The sequence below is a fragment of the Harpia harpyja genome, chromosome Z, assembly GCF_026419915.1.
Source record: "Harpia harpyja isolate bHarHar1 chromosome Z, bHarHar1 primary haplotype, whole genome shotgun sequence".
Taxonomy (NCBI): Eukaryota; Metazoa; Chordata; class Aves; order Accipitriformes; family Accipitridae; genus Harpia; species Harpia harpyja.
Window position 1 is genome coordinate 84,793,522 of NC_068969.1, and position 20,059 is coordinate 84,813,580.

At 41.1% G+C, this 20,059-nt stretch overlaps 1 protein-coding gene across 1 annotated transcript; it reads left to right on the plus strand.

Annotated features, from left to right (window-relative positions):
* Positions 1-9,823: 9,823 nt before the first annotated feature.
* Positions 9,824-11,306, plus strand: LOC128137708 (uncharacterized). Its single transcript, XM_052778848.1, has 2 exons — positions 9,824-10,211; positions 11,119-11,306. Exons 1-2 carry the CDS (start codon positions 9,909-9,911, stop codon positions 11,206-11,208), a joined length of 393 nt encoding a protein of 130 aa, XP_052634808.1. The 5' UTR covers positions 9,824-9,908; the 3' UTR covers positions 11,209-11,306.
* The last annotated feature ends 8,753 nt before the right edge of the window (positions 11,307-20,059 follow it).

Below are 20,059 nucleotides of genomic sequence, written 5' to 3' on the forward strand. Positions count from 1 at the left end.
GGTCTTGTTGAACTCCATGGGGTTCCCATGGGCCCACTCCTCAAGCCTGTCAAGGTCCCTCTGCATGGCATCCCTTCCCTTAAACATATCAACAGCACCGCTCAGCTTGGTGTCATCCACAAACTTGTTGAGCATGCACTCAATCCCACTATCTACATAATCAATGAAGATATTAAACAGTACTGGTCCCAGTGTAGACCCTTGAGGGATACCACCCATTACTGGTTTCTACTTGGACATTAAGGCCATCCAGCCAATTCCTTATCCATCTAATAGTCCATCCATCAAAACTATCTTTCTCCAAGTAAGAGGCAAGAATGTTTTGGAGAACCGTGCCTTACAGAAGTCCGGGTAGATGACATCAGTTCCCCTTCCCTTGTCCACTGATGCAGTCAGTCCACCATTTGTGAAGGCCACTAAATTAGTCAGGCACAATTTGCCCTTGGTGAAGCCATGTTGACTGTCTCTAATCACATCCCTATCTGCCATGTGCTTCAACAGAGCTTCCAAGAGGATTTGTTCCATGATCTTATCAGGTACTGAGATGAGGCTGACTGGTCGATAATTCCCAGGGTCCTCCTTTTTAGTTTTTTTTTAAAAATGGGTGTGAAATTCCCTTTTCTCCAGCTGCTTGGGACTTTATCTGACTGCCATAATTTTTCAAATATGATGGAGAGTGGCTTAGTAACTATGATTATTCCAACCAACAAAATAAACCATCCAAAGTACTTATGAGAAGGCTAGCAGTGCTAGAACTGACTTTCGACAAGTAATTAATGAGATCCAAATAGTCATACTGACAATTTTCATATTTTCCATTGCTTCCAACATCTTCTTGGAAGTCACATCAATCAGTGAAGACAGAAAGATTAAGATTTCTGGCTTACTTACATTGCTTTAGGTGAACAACCTCTGTTCTAATAAGGGCAAATCCCAGCCTTCTTTTAGGAAGCCCAGGAAGATGGATAAAGGATTGCAGTCCTAGTCTGTGCCCTGGAGTGCTTGAAGAAGGAGTTGTGCTCATGTTCAGCAGGGCCTCATGGGCCTGCATTGGACTGAGGATTTTTTGCTGCCTCCCATGCTGCACTAGACTGAGCCACCATAGTGGCTTCGTTGGAGTATACGTGGTCCTTCAGCAGGACTTTCTGTGACAGCCTAAGAGCAGATATGATGCCAGCTGGTGAAGGCCTATCCCCACAGAGAATGTGGGAGCCCTCATTTAGGAGATTATCCTCTGCCTAATTCCTCAACAATTTTTTAGGCAGGCGTGCCAGCTGGGCTACTTGCTGAGCTGCCTTCAAGTTGTAAACAGTTTCAGCAATTCTTCTCTACATTGTTCACTGGAATATAAAGAATATCTTTAATTTCCTAATTTTGACCAGCTTTCTAAAAAGTTCTCTAAGTAGTTGTATGTCAGGCCATACCACTGCTTAACACTTCAGTACAAGTGATCAGTCACTGTAATAACATTAACCATGAAAAATTTACTTGGTATTAGGGAATATAACATTGTGTACAATTCCATAGGAGTTACTCATTTGTTTTCCTGACTGACACCTTTGAAATTCTCTCTACCATGCATTTTCCTTGTATCCTGACAGTTCTTGATATAGAGACTTCTCTATTAAAAACAAAAAACATGCCCTCTCCCCAAACACAAAAAGGCATGGATATGTATACACATGCACACACACACACACACATCCAGAGAAGGAAGAAAAAGAAGGAAGGGTGTCCTTCAGGATATCAGAGATATAGAAAGAATTGCTGAAGCTGGGAGTAGGAAAGAGCAATTTCTGCTACTGGGATTATAAGGTGCTTTAAGAATTCTTTTCCCTTCACAAATTTCAAACCAGCAATTAATTATCTATATATGGTAATTTCACTTTCTTAACCATTGTCAATATTTGGAAGCTTCTTTTATAGATTTGTAATTAACTTCTAATTATAAACTAATTACACTGTTCATAGTAATAGAGGATCTTGTGAGTTGACAGAGAATCTATAAACGGTGCCCAGGAGACAGCAGCAGATTTAATACATTCCAGTCTTGTCATCTCCTTTTACTAACCAAAAAAGCCTCAGGACACCTAGTGCTCGATCTTGGGAGCTATTCTTGCCTCCATTAAGAAACTGAGAAAGAATTTCAGCTGCCAGCAAACAACATAGGTGAACTTTCTGCTTCCTTCAAGTTTAAGCAAGGTGATAAGAAAGAAAAAATGGAACACAATGACAGCAGTAGCATAAATGAATTGCTGCTTTATGTGGTAGGGAATGGATTCAGTGTGTCTGCCTGAAAAAAGTCATCATTCCCCTTACCTATTTCCTACAAAAATAAAGCCGAAGGTTCAGAAGAACTGGGGATGACATCTCTAGCAAGGGTGGGATTCAATCATATTTTGTGTACTATTTTCTACTTTCTTCCTTGTTACATCACTTACTTTATCCACTGATGTGTTCCTTATTATTTTGTAAATATTTCCATCTACTGCTGCTCACTCTCCATTTCCCTAGAAAGTTTTGCTATCTCTAACTTATATTTTGCTTCATGTTTCAATTAGATTAACTATAAATACTGTGATATTTTGCTGCTCTCATTACATCATAATATGAAATCATTGCCCTGCAGCAGTGTATGAACAGTTTCCCATTTCAGGCTGTGCTACGGATTTTGTTCACCCCCTACATTTGCAAAACGCTGGTGTGATTACAGCCCTCCTCAGGCTGAAACTAGGTAGTGGATGGTCAAAGGGCAGAGTCAGCAAGGACAGTAAGAAAATCATCTCCAGGAGGAGAAGACCCAAAAGATATCTGATATATTCCTAAAAAACTCAGAGGAAGCCTAGTAGTGACTAGGTAATAGGAATGGACCAGGTGTAATAACAGCTTTCATGGACTAGCATGCACACACACTGGGACACTGATAAGGAATATAAGAAACTAAAGAACTGGAAACTATGTCCAGAGTTCCAGGAAAAAAGGGGCAGTCAGACTGAAACAAACAGACACATGCAGAGTTGTATGCTCCATAGCCTGCTCTACAAATCACATGCTTCCCACAGGATAAACTCCACTGACATGCAGTGACAAAATTAGACTCAATGCACACTAAATGCAAGCTAAAAGTAAAAATGGCAAGTTAAAGACACTTATAGTATTTCTGATGCAGTTGCCATTCCTGTTCTGGAGATGTAACAGGGCTCCATCTCTGTGCATCTTGCTCACCCCGATTTATCCCCGATCAGGGCTGTGCCTTGGATACAGATTAAAAGCAAAGGGTACACATATTGTAGGGGTTATGTTTTCAACCTGGCACTTCATCTGTGAGATCTGAAAAAATCCCACATGCCTAATGGGCTGATCACACTGCGACTTTTACACTTGGCTCGTTGCTATGGGATAAAGAACAAATGACTTGCTCTTACTTTATAGGGAAAAATGTGGTAAGTCTTGCCTTGGCTGAGACATTGTCAGCTCTGCTAACATTTGAGTGAGCACAGATATATCTGATTCATGTTATTCTTTCTTCTGTGCTTTGATCACCAATAAAACAGTTCACTCCTCTGAGGTATATTATTTTGGCCTCTTTAAAAAGGAAGCAGATGTTGCTTATCAGTCACATTTAATTTAGATTAGTACTACCTCTTTTTTTCTTTTCGCCAGATGTCAAGATGAACAGCTAAATGTGTTTTAAGGAAAAGACAAAAAGTTTTAGTGCCGGAAGACTAGTTCAAGCGTAGGAGAAAGTGCTCCAATGTGCCTGGGAGAAAGAGTAGACTCTGAACACTTTCGGATTAAATGCTTCAATTCTTTGAGTGTATCTAATAGTCACATTTGCTAAGCCTCTGGGACTGCACAGTCCCAGAGGATTCTTGGACATCCTAGCTCAACTGCTGTAGTTACCTTAGCCCACTTTGTTAATTCATATGGTGAGATCATGAGGAGGCAGACACCAAGACGTGGGCACTATGAGCTTTTCACCCACATGGGACCAAGGGCAAACTCGAGCAGGAGACTCATCCTGCATACTCTGCCTGGCAGATTTCTCTGTTGTCAACGTATGTCCTATTTTGGTTCCCTAGCCCCAGATAAGTTGGCTATTATCACTGTCAGAGTTGTCTGAAAGTAAAAGGACTATTGACCACTCAGGAAAAAACAACTGTAACCAGAACGGTAGAAAGAGATGTATGAAAGGAAGCAGAGAAAAAAAGATAAGCTTTTATCTGAGGAGGAAAAGAACACTATGTATATTTACTTTTGTGAAAGGGACTAATACAATTGGTTAGGCGGAAGGAATGGATAAGTTTTAAAAATAGTGGAAATAAAGAGTAATTCTGAAGACAGCAGTCCCTGATTTTTCATCTGTCTTTGTAATGTCCTTCTGCTGTCTAAAATGGAGCAATTTTTAAAAGGCTGTTATAGATACAAATGTCACAGATATTGTCACAGAGGAACTTGGGCTAGAGAATCTGCAAGAAGAGATCTCAGTGGCATAAAATCTAAAAATCTATTCTCTAAGCAGGATTGGAATAGCAAGCCAGTTGTGATTTCTATTCTTCCATTGAAAGACACACACACGTACATACTCTGTACAAAGCCCATTCACAACTATTGATGTTAGAAGTTCAGACACAACCAGCACCAGGGACTTAGGGAATTCAGGCCCTGACCCCAGTCACTTGGCTCAGGCTGGCAGATCAGCTTCCTAATGCATTGCTTCAGCCTTGCAGTCAGCCTTTTGCTTGCTGTGGGGCACTCATGGATTTGTTACCCTGAGGCACCACTGCCTTCCTTATTTTTTTCTTTGTAATTTAGGTGGTCTGCATGAGTCACCGAAGGCCTCATTGGTCACATCTTCCTGGGCCACTCTCTTTGTTTTTCTGCATTACTAAAGTGAATTAGTGGTTGTTACCTTTATCATTAGTTGTTCCAAGGATGTCACTTCTTGCCAGAATGTAAAGCTGTTAATATTCAACTGTACTTCTTTTCTTCTCCCCATGTCATACCTAACAATTACAACAGGGCAAGTGCAGTCCAGAGCTTTTAGGTGAACCTTCCCCATGACAATTGTCTGTACTTTCCCTTGTTTTCTCTGTGTATATCAAAATCATATAATGTTACAGCTGGGCAGATGTCATCAAAGTCTCACTTATCTGAGCAGGGCTTTTGGGTAGGCTTCTTCTAGGGAGAGATATGTACAGCCTGTTAAAAACTGTTGTCACACCCATCTATAAATACCCCACACTGCCAGCTCCTCAACCTCTGAGATTATTTCAGGATCCTGGTAGTCTTGCAAATTACTCAGTATTTAGAGGGGTGATGAACTGGCAGTTGGCACTTGCCCATAGAGCATTGGCTCAGAGTCAGCTTGCCATAGCTGAGAGAGACAAGATGGGATTTGATTCAAACTATAGACACACAGTCAAGATTGAGTGCTGCACCTGTGACACTAGATAATGCGTGAGGGTAAACCTGGAGAGTAATTAAAACATAAATCCATCTAAAAAGTGTCTCTAGAGCTAGATAGACTGTCAGTTTGAACTAACAAAGTCTTGGAGAGTACAAGCACCAGTTGCTGTAGTACATGTATGCAATACAAGCACCATTTCAACACTCTTGATTCTTATTCTTTCAAAGTTTAAAAAATATCTACGCTGCTTCTGAAACGGGGAGCCAAAAGAACCTTAGTAGATATAGTAGATATATGGATGTAGATAAGAACTGTTTAATAATTATCTAGCTTATAATGAAGTTAAAGAAATCTCAATAGAGGTAGACATGGCCCAAGAGGATGAGAAGTGATGCTTAACATTTGCATTGTTGAGGCTGGCTGTGGCAGGAGATAGTCCCTGATAAGAAGCAGCAGTCGACCCCAAAAACCAGCCAAGACCGGCCTTGTGACTTTTTGGAACTAATTTTAATATGAAGTGGGGATAGGTCATGCCTATGTATAGGCTTATTGCGAAACACCATGTATATGTAACACTTGACTGTATAAATTTGAAGCGAACTGCCGAGTCAGGCGCGCATGACTTTGGTGGGACTACCCCCGTGCTGCCCAGCGCTGAATGAACATACCTACTTTACAATCGCACTGATTGTGGAGTCTGTTTCTGCACGTCAGTTTGGTGAGCCAGCCAGGAGACTCTCTGCTCGTCTACGGGACCGACTGCGGAGGGGACGCCCAGAGCACTTTCCTCGGAGGAGCCTCCGCTGCCAGCCCCTCACCGCGGGAGCAGACAACAACCTCCTGAAGCCGCGGACCAAACGGTATGTTTCACAAAGGGAGCCTGTAAAAGTACAGGCCGGGGCAGCTGGTAAATTGCGCAGAGACGTCTGGCGTGCAGCGTAGTCCCCATATGGGAGGAGGGTACCCTGTATGGTAAGGGGGATTTGCAGACCGATAGAGCGGCCGCCAGCTATCTTGGGGGTAGATCGAGGAAATCCGGGGTGACTGCTGCATCCCGGTATCGGGAGCCAGGACAGACCTGTCGATGACTGGTATATAAGAGGCAGGAGAAGGGTAAGCACACCCCCTCGCAATTGCGCTTGGTACATTTTTGGGGTAAGTGGACCCCCTCGCAATTGTACTTGGTACATTTTTGCAGCTGCTGAAAGGTTGTCAACTGGAGCGATGATTGTATGATGTGAATGTTTGGAAATTTAATGTTAAAGATTTCGTGTGAGTATGTGAAAATGTTATGTTGAGATTTATATGTGTATATATGCTTGTTAATGTGTAAATGTCTAAAACTGTGAATTGAATGTTTGAGTAAAAGAGACGCAGCTCAGCTGCGGAGCGTGTGTGGAGTTCTGATCCACAGTTTCGTAACTCCACAAGGGGTACGGCCGGAGACGAACAAAGTGTGACTCCCTGATGATTTGGAACTTGAATTTATATGTTAGCGTTGTAATTGTAAGTTTGAGTTTGAGTATCTTAATCATTTTGTAGTGTTGGTATAAGAAAGTCCCTGTATGGTGCATCGCATAAATGTGGGTATTTGAATGGTGTCTTTTACATCCAGGAAATGAGTGTATGCCCTCATATGTCCTGGAATGTGTGTGGTGCAAACAGAGGTTGCAAATAGATTGTGGAGGGGATATTGAATGCCCTGAGTGTCGAGTTTGGACTCCCTAGGATAAGAGGGGATGGGCTACATATACAGTTGACATATTGATTGTGGTTGGAAAGGTAGCCGAAATAGTGAAATTGGTGTGTGGAAAGGAAAATTTAATCCCAGAAATTCGGGATGTGTGGGAGGAAAACTGCGAGAAGACTATAAAGAGGTGTAAGAAACGATTTGCATGGAAGCTTATTAAAAGGAGAAGTTATAGAATGGGAAACAATCAAGGGGGAATATTGAGGAAGAGTCCTCTGGGTTGTGTAATTGCCCACTGGAAAGATATTGTTGGGACCGGAGGTACGGAAAATAAAAAGAACCTTATTAAATATTGCAATCAGTGGTGGCCGTTGTATAAGTTAGAAGGTGATGCTAAGTGGCCACTTAATGGGTCAATAGATTATAATACTCTATTACAACTAATGCTGTTTTTAAGGAGAGAAGGAAAATGGGATGAGGTTTCGTATGCAGACATGTTTTTCACCCTCCAAAACCATCCGGAGTGGCAAAGGGACTGTGGAATGGTACTCCCACAGGACCCCATGGTGCTTGCACTTGAGCAAGAAAACAACAAGGAGCTTAGAGGTAAACTGAGGCAGTGCTGTTCGGCATGTAGTATTGGACAAAAATATACAAAGACAAATAAAATTCATCAGGCACCAGAACAAGATCTAACTGATTTGTTTAAGCCTCCCCCTTGACCACAGGAACAGGATGCAGACTCGGATAGAACTCCAACCCACCCGGACAGCCCTGTATCTTCCCGTACTAGGAAGAAAACTACCTCAACAGCTTTACAAGCACCTCTCCAAGAGGCAGTGAGGCCGGATGGTGGGACGATGTTAATCAAAATACCCTTTTCTACTGCTGACCTAGGGGAATGGAAAAAGGTTGCAAAAGGTTATAGAAGTGATCCGGTAAGTGTAACTAAGCATTTCCAATTTATCGTAAAACAGCATAACCCTGACTGAAAGGATATACAGCTATTATTGGAATATATGACTGAGACAGAGAAACAGCTGATTTTAAAAACAGCAGGGAACCTAGCTGAAGATCATTATAAGATTATAGGAGGAGACATTAAGGAATATTTCCCTCTCCAAGACCCAAAATGGGATGTTAATAGATCTACACATATGGAAAGATTGCAGGGGTGTCAGGATTGGATTACAAAAGGAATGGAGAGGGCAATCCCCAAAACTATAAATTGGTCAGCTTTATATGCAGTCAGACAGAGTCCTTCCGAGTCTCCATCTGAATTCCTGGATTGATTGAGGGATGTAATGTGCCGCAGCACACCGCTGGATCCTGGGTCAGAGGTAGGAATACAACAATTGGTCTCCCTGGTTTTGGGTCAATCTACAGGGGATATAAGACACGAACTTCAGAAATTACGCCCTACAGAGGGTAGGAATTTAGAAATATTATTGGATGAAGCATGGAGAGTATTTAGTAACAGAGAAGAAGGATATAGGCAGGGGCAAAGGAAATTAATGGCTGTTATCCAGGAAGAAAGAGGAAGAGGGCCTAGACAAGACTTGCCCCGACTGGGCAAAGATCGATGTGCTTTGTGTAAGAAATTTGGTCATTGGAAAAAGGAATGCCCAAAGAACAAGAAGGAGGATCAGAGGGCTCAAACAGGAAGAACGGTAGCCCATGTGAAGGGAGATTGACGGGAACCTGGGGAATCTACCCTAGCGGATCCACTGGTTATAATTAAGCTAGGGAAAACACAACAAGAGGTAGAATTTTTGGTAGATACGGGGGCAACATACTCAGTTCTGAACCAAGCTTTGATGCCCCTGGGAGATGATTATGTCATGGTGAAAGGAGCGACTGGCCAAAGTGAAAAGGCATATTTTTGTAAACCTTTAGAATATAAATTAGGAAAACAGTGGGGCATTCATAAATATTTATATATGCCCAACTCCCCAAAAGCACTTTTGGGAAGGGACTTGTTGGAACAGTTGGGAGCAAAAATTGTATTCGAAAAGGGAGAAATTACTCTGGAGGTAAAAGATCAGCAATATATTCCAATATTGAGCCTAACCTTAACCAGTCTCCCCCTAGAAGGAGGACATCTTAAACCAAGTGTACCCGGGGGTATGGGCTACCGATGCACCCGGAAGAGTGAAAAGTGCTCCACCTGTTGAAGTTAGGATCAAGGAAGGCCGAAAGCTGGTAAGAATTAAACAATATCCCCTAAAGAAGGAAGACAGAGAAGGAATCTGGCCGGTGATAGAAAAATTTTTGCAGTTGGGATTACTAAAAGAGTGTGAGTCTGAATTCAATACCCCTATATTACCTGTTCAGAAGCCTGATGGGTCATATCGGGTGGTCCAACACTTACGGGCAGTGAATAAGATAACTGAAGATCTTTACCCGGTAGTGGCAAACCCATATACCCTGTTGACCGTATTAACACCTGAATTGACTTGGTTTACTGTTTTAGATTTAAAGGATGCTTTCTTTTGCCTCCCTCGCCATGAGACCTGCCAAAAATTATTTGCATTTGAATGGGAAAACCACAAGAGTGGTCGAAAGACCCAACTCACTTGGAAGGTGTTGCCACAAGGATTTAAGAATAGTCCTACCATTTTCGGCAATCAGCTTGCGAAAGACTTAGAATCCTGGGAAACCCCGTCTGAGGAGGGAAAGCTGTTGCACTATGTGGATGATATCCTGATCACCACCAAGACAGAGAAAGATTGTATAATATGGACGGTGAGTCTGCTGAATTTCCTGGGACTTCAAGGGTACCGGGTATCCAAGAAGAAGACACAGGTAATGCAACGCAAAGTGAATTATTTGGGCTATGAAATTAGTGCGGGACAAAGAACTTTGGGACAGGCCCGTAAAGAGGCAATATGCCAAACTCAGAGACCTCAGACAGTAAAAGAGTTACGGACTTTTCTGGGAATGACAGGGTGGTGCCGATTGTGGATATATAATTATGGATTGCTTGTTAAACCACTGTATGCGCTGACAGCCACTGAGCAGAAACACCTTGAGTGGAACAAGGAGACTGAAGGAGCCTTTGAGCTACTGAAAAAGGCTTTGATGTCAGCCCTGGCCTTAGGACTCCCAGATGTGAGTAAGCCGTTTCTTCTTTACTCCCACGAGAAGCAGGGCATTGCCCTGGGAATATTAACACAAAACCTGGGTCCATATCGACGGGCAGTTGCCTACCTCTCTAAGCAGACACAACTGCAAAAGGTTGGCCTGGATGCCTGCGGGCGGTTGCAGCTGTAATACTGAACATACAGGAAGCCCGAAAGTTTACTCTGGGCCAGAAAATGACTGTTTTAGTGTCTCATACAGTATCAACAGTACTGGAAGCCAAGGGTGGACATTGGCTCTCTCCACAGAGATTCCTGGGATATCAAGCTATATTGGTAGAGCAGGATGATGTGGAGATTGTAGTCACTAATGTTGACGTGGAAGTCGCGGACACTACACACAATCAATATGATCAAGCAGATGCCACTTTATTGCCAAGATAGCTCGGTTTATATGTTCATTCTAGTTACTGTTCACGCATAAGCAAATTAGAGATTGGTTAGCATGAGCTGTCCACGCGCCTAGTTACACCTAATGATTGGTTATATCAACACTGTACACGCGCATAAACATAAGGCATAATTGGTTGTATTAACTAAAACATGCGAAACTTGTCTCAGTCTAATTGGTCAAGATAAGCTGCCGAATTGAGGTTCTTTGTGCCAAGTTCCCTTTATTGTGGAATGCGCACCTGTGTTCTTCTAATTGGTATCTTTCTTTTTTTGTCTTCTTGTTTATTCTGTTCAAGGCCTTCTAAAGGCGTCTGGAATGCTCTTACTACCGTTAGCTAAATATGTGTCCACAAGAAAAGCGTCCTTGAAGCCTGCTGCCTACAAAACATCCTTGACTCACAAATTGATCAATTCCATCAAGTCTGGATTGTTCACTATGTGCCCATTACTTTCCAAGTATCCCACAACTAACATTGTCAACCCAGCTTCTTTTCTCAGTGGGAACACAGGAGAACCGGTACATCATGACTGTTTGGAAACCATCGAAGCAACATACGCAAGCCGCCCAGACCTGAAAGACAGCCCCATGGAAAATGGGGAAACTTGGTTCACAGACGGAAGCAGTTACATCCTAAATGGTAATCTACATGCAGGATACGCCATCACCACCAGCCAAGAGGTTGGCCAGAAGCATTCCCAGCAAGAATGGCTAAAGCTCGGGAGTCTCTTACAGAAAAAACCCTGGAAACGGTGGGAAGGACCATTCCAAGTACTACTCGCCTCCTTTACTGCAATCAGAATCAAGGAACAGGATGCTTGGATTCATCACACCAGAGTGAAAAAGACACCCAAAACTCCATGGAAAGTCACCACAAAACCCGATGGACATACAGTTTTTACGCGGTAATATGGGGAGTTGTGGGGACTCTGTGTAAGGCGTGGGATGAAAACCTGTTTGTCAGATATAACCAGGAGCTAGCAAAGGATATTAATATATCAAGCTGTTGGATGTGTACCTTAATACCCAGACAAGGAGAAACCTTCCCGTTTATTGGTGTCCCCCTCAGAACAAACAGCACTAAAACACTATTGAATAGAACTCCCAACTATACTTGTTTATATGGAAATGGTTCCAGAACTATAGTGAAGTATAAACTTGATCTGGATAGCAAAGACCCACATGATAATGATCGATACAATTGGTCTTGGAGATTAAAAGACATGGAAAGAGGCAGAGGAGGAGACCCCGTAATGATGCGCCCCCATTATGCCAACACTTCTAGTTTTCTCGGGACACTGAATGGAACTTGCTTTAGATGTAATGAATCACACTCTACAGGGATAGCTAATACAGGATGGGAAAATCTAACAGGGAGTTGTTATCTTCCTCCTCCTCGGGAGCCGTCCAATTGTAATCTCCCTGATGGACGTTGATACCTTTGTGCAAACGGGAAGGCACATAAGAGTTTACCTATTGATTGGTGGGGAGAATGCACAGAGGGAATAATAATCCCACAAACACTCCCTATCTTAGGAAAATTACAGGGAATATTCCAATCCCCATGGCACCACATGAGGACTAAAAGAACCTCTAACTCTCTTACAGAACGAGGCACCACATTCCACAGTGTGGTACGATGGCTTTTCCCAATGCTTGGAGTATCTGAATTGGAAAAAGCAATAGTTAATGTATCAGCGGTAGTCGAGATTTTAGCCAATACTACTGCTGGCGCTCTAGGAAAATTACAAGCTGAAACTGATTCCTTAGCAAAGATAACGATACAAAATCGCCTTGCATTAGATATGTTAACCGCCAAGGAAGGGGGGAGGTGCATACTTATAAATCAAAGCTCTTGTGCTTATTTAAATAAAAGACAGCAAGTAGAGACAGATATTGGAAAGATTTGGGAAATTTCTAAGGAGTTACATCTTATCACTATGGATGACACATGATGGGGATTTTCTGAGATATAGGAAAAACTAACTTCCTGGTTGCCAAATTTAACATGGCCAAAACAACTGTTTGTGACAGCAATAGTAATCATTTTTCTGCTCATAATCCTTTGTACAACAATTCGATGTGGCTTAAGGTGTTTCCAAAGCACAGGAGATTCTTACAGCGAATGGAAAAAGAATCAGTTGCGACAAAAACTCAAGTCCAACAAATATTTTGAGACAATGCTAGATAGGGAAACAATGTATTAGAGGTACTAGAGTTAGATATAGTAAAAGAATTTACTATTTTCTAGAAAAGGGGGGACTGAAACGGGGAGCCAAAGGAACCTTAGTAGATATATGGATGTAGATAAGAACTGTTTAATAATTATCTAGCTTATAATGAATTTAAAGAAATCTCAATAGAGGTAGACATGGCCCAAGAGGATGAGAAGTGATGCTTCAGGCGCGCACAGCTTTGGTGGGACTACCCCCCGTGCTGCCCAGCGCTGAATGAACATACCTACTTTACAATCGCACTGATTGTGGAGTCTGTTTCCACACATCACTTCTAACAAAATGGTCAGCATTACCCCCATTGATTACGCAAAGCAGCAGAACTTCAGCTTTCAGTCTTCACCAGTATTATATTTGAAGCATTGCTGTATGCTTCCTTAGGGACCAGCTCCCTAGGTCCTAAGAAATCTAGCATTAAGAATTGTCCATTGTTTGCATAATGTGTTCTTTCTTTCTAGACTGAGAAACTACAGCTTCAGAAATCCTGCAGATGTATCTGTACCCTGTGACCATTGAAGACACTGCAAGATTTGTGCTTACCTGGTAACTTCCTTTCTTTGACAATTCGCTCTTGTAATCTGATCTACTTAGGGAGTTTAATTGCAATGTTTAAACATAGATCTTACTGACAACTACTTGAAGAACCTTTATCCAAATGGATCATAATGCACTTGTCAACATACCACCACTAAGGAAGAAAGGAAACTTTAGTTTTCGAATATTTGGTTCCAGGATCTGCTCTTGCCAAGGATACCTTTAAGCCTCAGACGCACAGGATAGCTCTGTTTTCTGATGTATTACATAGGGGAATAGACAGCCACAAGTGGCTAAAGTGAAAAAAAAAACCAACCAGCAGGTAGAGACATATTTTTCATCTCTGATCCTGTGTATTTAATTTTTTTTTTCCTGTGAATATCCTTCTAAACTGAAAGAAGTCTGAAGAGACTGCAGGGTCTGATCAGCAGCAGTCCACTTGCTTATAATGGGATATTGCATGTGTTGACATTAGAATCAGCAATAATATATGAGCTGCGAATCAGTGGGACAAAAATTCCTACATTAGCGAAATGTACAACTGGTATCATGAAAAAAAAATTAAAAACTAGTGTTAAAGAAAAATACTGTAAGGAGCTGGCTAAGAAAAATCCAGTTTAGGACACAGTGAAAGCTAGTCAAAGGAGATGCCTATGTTTAGGTGGGCAAATCTGGATATACTAAAAAAGCTAATGAGAGCTACATTTTTAAGGTTCCACAGCTGGAGATCATATCTCAGAGAGGAGATGTGATGCTAACAAAGTATTGTGTTTCTGACACTGGGCAATATCATATGCTTAAAGCCAAATGGGATAGCAAAGACAACACGCACTGACGGTGTCCCAGTAACACTACCCATCTTCCAGTAATCTGTAACACAGAGATTTTTGAAGCAGAAATGATGGCACGGTGCTTGACAACCCTCTTTGGCTTTTTCATTTGGGAATTTGTCTAAATGCTTTTTGCGCCTATAGACGTCTTGAGTAACCTAAACACTCTGTGACAGTGTAGTCTACAGTCTGACTGCCTTCTGTCAGAAAGGGTGATCCTTTTGTGTGTTTCCAGCCTGCCACCTGGACTTGCTTGCTACTTGTTTCCTGTATGGTGAAGGAAGCACAATTGAATGGTAAGTCAGGAAGGGGAGTTGTCACAGTATTGAGTGCCAAGGCACAGATTAAAGTGAACTCTGCTATCACATGCTTTGGATACATGTGATTTATGCATCTAAAGCTTTCATCTTAACACCTGTATTTGTTTGCACTCATTGAGAAAGTTTGAGAAGTGAAACTGAGAGATTTCACATGAAAGAGACAATGAGAAGGAAGGTTTCAGAAACATGTGCTGGCTGAAGTATAGCTATCTGCTTAAAACTTTCCTCAGATCAAATTCCTATCAGCAGAGGACAGCAGGCTGAGAGACAGGCTGTTCAGGAAATGACTAAGCAACAATGGCAAACTAAACTGCAAAGTGTGATTAACCCTGAATGCCCTCACACGATGATAGGGGGAAATGCAAGATACAACTGATTTACTGCAATGGAATTACAATTATAAATTACTTAAAACCCATGGAAAATTTCTATCTATACTGTGATAATCTCCATATCCCAAGGAGTGCCTGGGGTTCTTAGCTTTTGTTATATTTCAGTGTCTATGGGAACAGCATTTGAAATTATTCTGTCGAAATTGGTGTTATTGTGACAAACAAGGAAACTCAGTACCTCAAAGTTTTGTTTGATGGTGTGAGATCTTTATATCCTGTTTGGCTGTAAACAGTGGAGATACGGTGCCCAAATGTACAAACATATTGGGCGTGCATCTCAGAGCACTGTGCTAAATAAAGTGATCTACCTTAGTGAACCCTAACACTGACAGGATGAGAGAATACAACAATAATTTTGTCTTCTGAGGAAATCTGAAGGAAATTACAGAGTGTGAAAATACATGCTCAGGAGATACGGAGTCAAGAGTTACCAATTTATCAATCACACACTTGCACTGGTTAATGAGAGTTCCTGAGGGAGACTTAGCTAAGATATGAACATAGAAGTGTGGCTTGATTAATTTTCTGTCCTATTCTGAAACAAAAGAAAGACTTCAACTAGTGTGAACAAAATATAATTTAATTTCATCCATGTGACTCTGAAAATTAACTTTTAATTTCCATTTTTCAATGATGTATAGTATTTGCCTATGTAAATAGGGCTAATGAATGTTGTTAAACAGCCTTTCAATATTCAGTTCACCTGTTCATCAGGGACACATATATTCTATTTGAGGAAAGTAAAATATAGTTCATTTCTGTATTACCATTATTATTATAGCAGTATGGAGTGTATATTTTGAATCTGGGCTAATAATTTCTGTTATGGCTTCCATTAGTTGCTTTTCAATAGACAAATTCAATCTCTTGATTTTAGAAACTGTTCTTCACACCATCTGAGTAGGTAAGGTTGCATACAAATTCAAAATACTCAACATAGCACAGTGAAATCCTTACCCTATTTCTAAATAGTTCAGTCAGATGTCACCACTCTATCAGAGACAAGGTTCCTGTGGACATACAAAGGAGTTCAAAACAGGGAGTAGACAAACTAGGAGGGTCTCCAAGAGATGGACAGTAAAAAATAGTTTATTATTTTTAAATTAAAACCCCATAATTTTAGCAAAATTGCACAATGTTTTTTATCCAGAAGACCTTATAACACAAATCTTTAAAGTCCCATCCCTTGAATAAGGAGCTCAGATCTGCTGAAGTAAAGGTTCCATTGCTCAGGTGATGTCTTATTCAGCAACGTGGAAACAGCTAGCAGAAAAAAAGCTTTGGTGAGATAATCCTGTGACATACCAAGGACATGAACATTTCACTAGCTTCAGGTCTTAAAATCAAGAACTTGCAAGACAAATATCAATTTATTTTTAACAGAATAGATTTCCTGATATCTTGAGAGAAAATTATTCATCTCAGTATTTTCAGATACCCATGATTCTTTTGAATGAATACTAGAGTTGGGTTTGGGGATATTCTTGGAGACATCCAAATGCAAAGAAAACAATGTGGATTTTATGCTCTGTGATATTGAATTCCCTTGCATTCCATTCATGTCGGAGTTTACTGTGGTGTTACAGAAAGTAGATGTTTGGAAAGTATTCATATGGAATATCAGTAAAACTTCTGCTCTGTGTTAGACAAATATTCTTCCAAGGTTGTTGCTCTGCAGTGCATTGTTAAAAGCTAGAAAAATCTACCAATAGAAGAGGGAGAAAAAACAAGTTATTAATGAGACACTGAGGAAAAGTTAATATTTATTTCTTTAACCTGTAAATATGCATGGTGTAAATCTGCTTGCCTTAGGTGTAACTAGTTTGGCAGAAAAGATTTTTTCAACATATCCAAACAGAGCATGTTTTCTCAAACTTATTCCACAGTTTGGTCTTCCAAACACAGGAAAGGCATCACATGACAATAAATTCAATGTACATGTAGTCCAAGGACCTCAAAGATATTAATAAAAGTAAATTCATTTGTTATTTATTAACTAAGGAAAAAGTTAACTAAAGAATCTAGATCTGAGAAATCTGCCATGATATCTATCTGTCTATCTATCAAAACTATACATTGCAAATAATTTTAGGGGTTTTTTTTCCAAACTGGGTACATATTTTGCTACTTAGGAAAAGCAAGACTAAAAAGTGAAGATTGTATTTGAAAACATAATGTAGTATTTTAGGTGTTTATATTTATTCATGGAACTGATATTATTTGAAGAGCTGTGATACTTAGCTTTCCAAGTACACAAAACTCCTGTACTAGCCGTGAGAAATCAGGAATATTGGAGCTCAAATCTGTTTCTGGTCCAGCACTAAATATTGCCCAACCTGGGTGCAGTCCAGTATAATTTTGATGCAGGAAAGAAAACATTCCTCTGGGAATTTTATTTAAAGAGTGACAGCTTTTTGAGGATACTTAGGGACTTAGAATGTCAAAATGAATCCTAGGCAAGCTGGATTAGTGAGCAGAGGACAGGTTAGCAACTCCAAGGTACATGATGAATACACGATTTCATGTGGCTCTGAAATTTCTTACATGGATTTTACACCTGGACATGTGCTGTCTACTTGCACATGTGTAGAATATATTTTTAGGCAGTGAACATTTGCTTTATCCTTTATCTTTCATATGTTTTTCATAGCCAAGTTATCTTGCTCTCCTCCAGCTGTGAATACACCTCATGCCACATTTTTGGTACCCTTTTATTAGTCAACTTGATGACAAGCATCTGCAATATTCCTGCAAAATGAATGTGTTATAATGACCCAATTAATAGGAAATCACTGGACAGACTAAGATATTGTTGAATTTATCTTCTAATGTATGCCTGTCAAAGTTTTATGAAGATTTCATACATATATCAGTACTTTGGAGAATGAAGCAGGAAGAAAGGGACACAATGTTATTGTCAGTCAATATTTGATTAAAAAGAATCTGTACTGAAACTTTTCTAACTGTAGAATCTCTATCTTATTTTGTACAGTACAATTTTCATGAGGTTTCCCTGTGAAATTCAAGATAAGCATATGCATATATATGCTGCTTCTGTGACATATGAACTAGAGTTGGCAGAATTTATTGAGTAAAAACCTGAGATAATTATGAAATATTGATAAATTTTATCATACAATATTTAGTGAACTGAGTGATGCTCATTAAAGCCATTAAAGATTATGTTGAGAATGGGTAAATACTGAAAGGTTGAAGTCTGAAGCAAATGTGGTTCTTATCTTTCAAAAAAGGTAATGGGAAGTGACAAAACTACAGATTCATCATTCCAATTCAGAACCCAGAAAATATGCGGGGAAATTGAAAAAAAAAATCTTGCGGTAAATGCTTGAAACAACAGATGAACAGTGACATATACAGATTTGCTTTCAAAACCACGCAAGTTTCTCAAAGTGTAGTAGGCCTTTTTCATAAACAAATAGGAGAAATTGTTGGTAACAAATGTCTTGAATTTACTAAGGGTTTTTTGACCCTATCTTCCTTGGTATTTTCTCATACAGCCTGAGAATGCTTGGTCTGTTTACATATATTCTTGCATGTTTGACGAAATGTCTGGAAAATCATAACAATTTCAAAATTAAAAGATACACTGCATGGGTTACCTGTCCTGGATCTGTACTTACTCAGTATTTTATGAATGGCATGTGTGGTGTAATACCAAAGATATGCTTATTTAATTCTGTGGTGGGTTGACCTTGGCTGGATGCCAGGTGCCCACCAAGCCGCTCTATCACTCCCCCTCTTAATCTGGACAGGGAGAAAAATATGATGAAAGGTTCATGGGCTGAGATAAGGACAAGGAGACGTCACTCACCAATTACTGTCACTGGCAAAACAGGCTCGACTCAGGCAAATTAATTTAATTTGTTGCCAGTCAAAAGTAAGAGTAGGCTAATGACAAATGAAAACAAATCTTAAAACACCTTTCCCCCCACCCCTCCCCACAGGCTCAGCTTCACTCCCAATTTTCACTACCTCCTCCCCCCAGCAGCACCGTGGGACAGGGAATGGGCGCTGCAGTTAGTTCATCACACATTGTCTCTGCTGCTCCTTCCTCCTCACACACTTCCCCTGCTCCAGCGCGGGGTCCCTCCCACAGGTGAAAGTCCTCAATGAACTTCTCCAACATGGGTCCTTCCCACAGGCTGCAGTTCTTCACAAACTGCTCCAGCATGGGTCCCTTCCTTGGGCTGCAGTCCTTCAGGCACAGACTGCTCCAGCGTGGGTCCCTCGCGGGGTCACAAGTCCTGCCAGAAAACCTGCTCCAACATGGGCTCCTCTCTCTATGGGTCCACAGGTCCTGCCAGAAGTCTGCTCCAGCACGGGCTTCCCACAGGGTCACAGCCTCCCTTTGGTGCATCCACCTGCTCTGGTGTGGGGACCTCCACGGGCTGCAGGTGGATATCTGCTCCACCGTGGACCTCCATGGGCTGCAGCAGGACAGCCTGCCTCATCATGGTCTTCACCATGGGCTGCAGGGGAATCCCTGCCCTGGTGCCTGGAGCACCTCCGTCCTCTCTTTCTTCACTGACCTTGGTGTGTGAAGGGTTGTTTTTCTCACATTTTCTCACTCATCTCTCCTGGCTGCAATTGCTGTTGTGCAGCAGTTTTTTCCCCTTCACAAATATGTTATCCCAGAGGCACTACCACCATCGTCAATGGGCTTGGCCTTGGCCAGCGGCAGGTCCACGTTGGAGGTGGCTGGTATTGGCTCTGTCGGACACAGGGGAAGCTTCCAGCAGCTTCTTACAGAAACCACCCCTGTAACCCTCCCCCGCTACCAAAACCTTGCCATGCAAACCCAATACAAATTCACAGATAACAGTACAGATATACTGGAGAATGGAATTTAAACATAAAGTCATCCTGAAAAATTGGAGAACTAGTCTGGAAAAGTAGAATCCAATTCATGAAGCTATCCATAATGAATTTATTGAGAGTGACTTCATGAATTGCACAGTCTTAATAATTCATTAAGTTAACTACCTGACACACACTTAGGCAGATCTGCAATAACTGATTAGATAGTAGGGAGAAAACGATTTAAGAACAATAGTGGATCAGAAGTTGTATACAAGTAAGCCATGCCAAAGTGCTTCA

Coding starts and splice junctions, on each gene's coding strand:
- LOC128137708 (XM_052778848.1), top strand. CDS start 9,909: ATGCAACGCAAAGTGAATTATTTGGGCTATGAAATTAGTGCGGGACAA. Junction 10,212..11,118: donor TGGCCTTAGGACTCCCAGAT/GTGAGTAAGCCG, acceptor TTGTCAACCCAG/CTTCTTTTCTCAGTGGGAAC.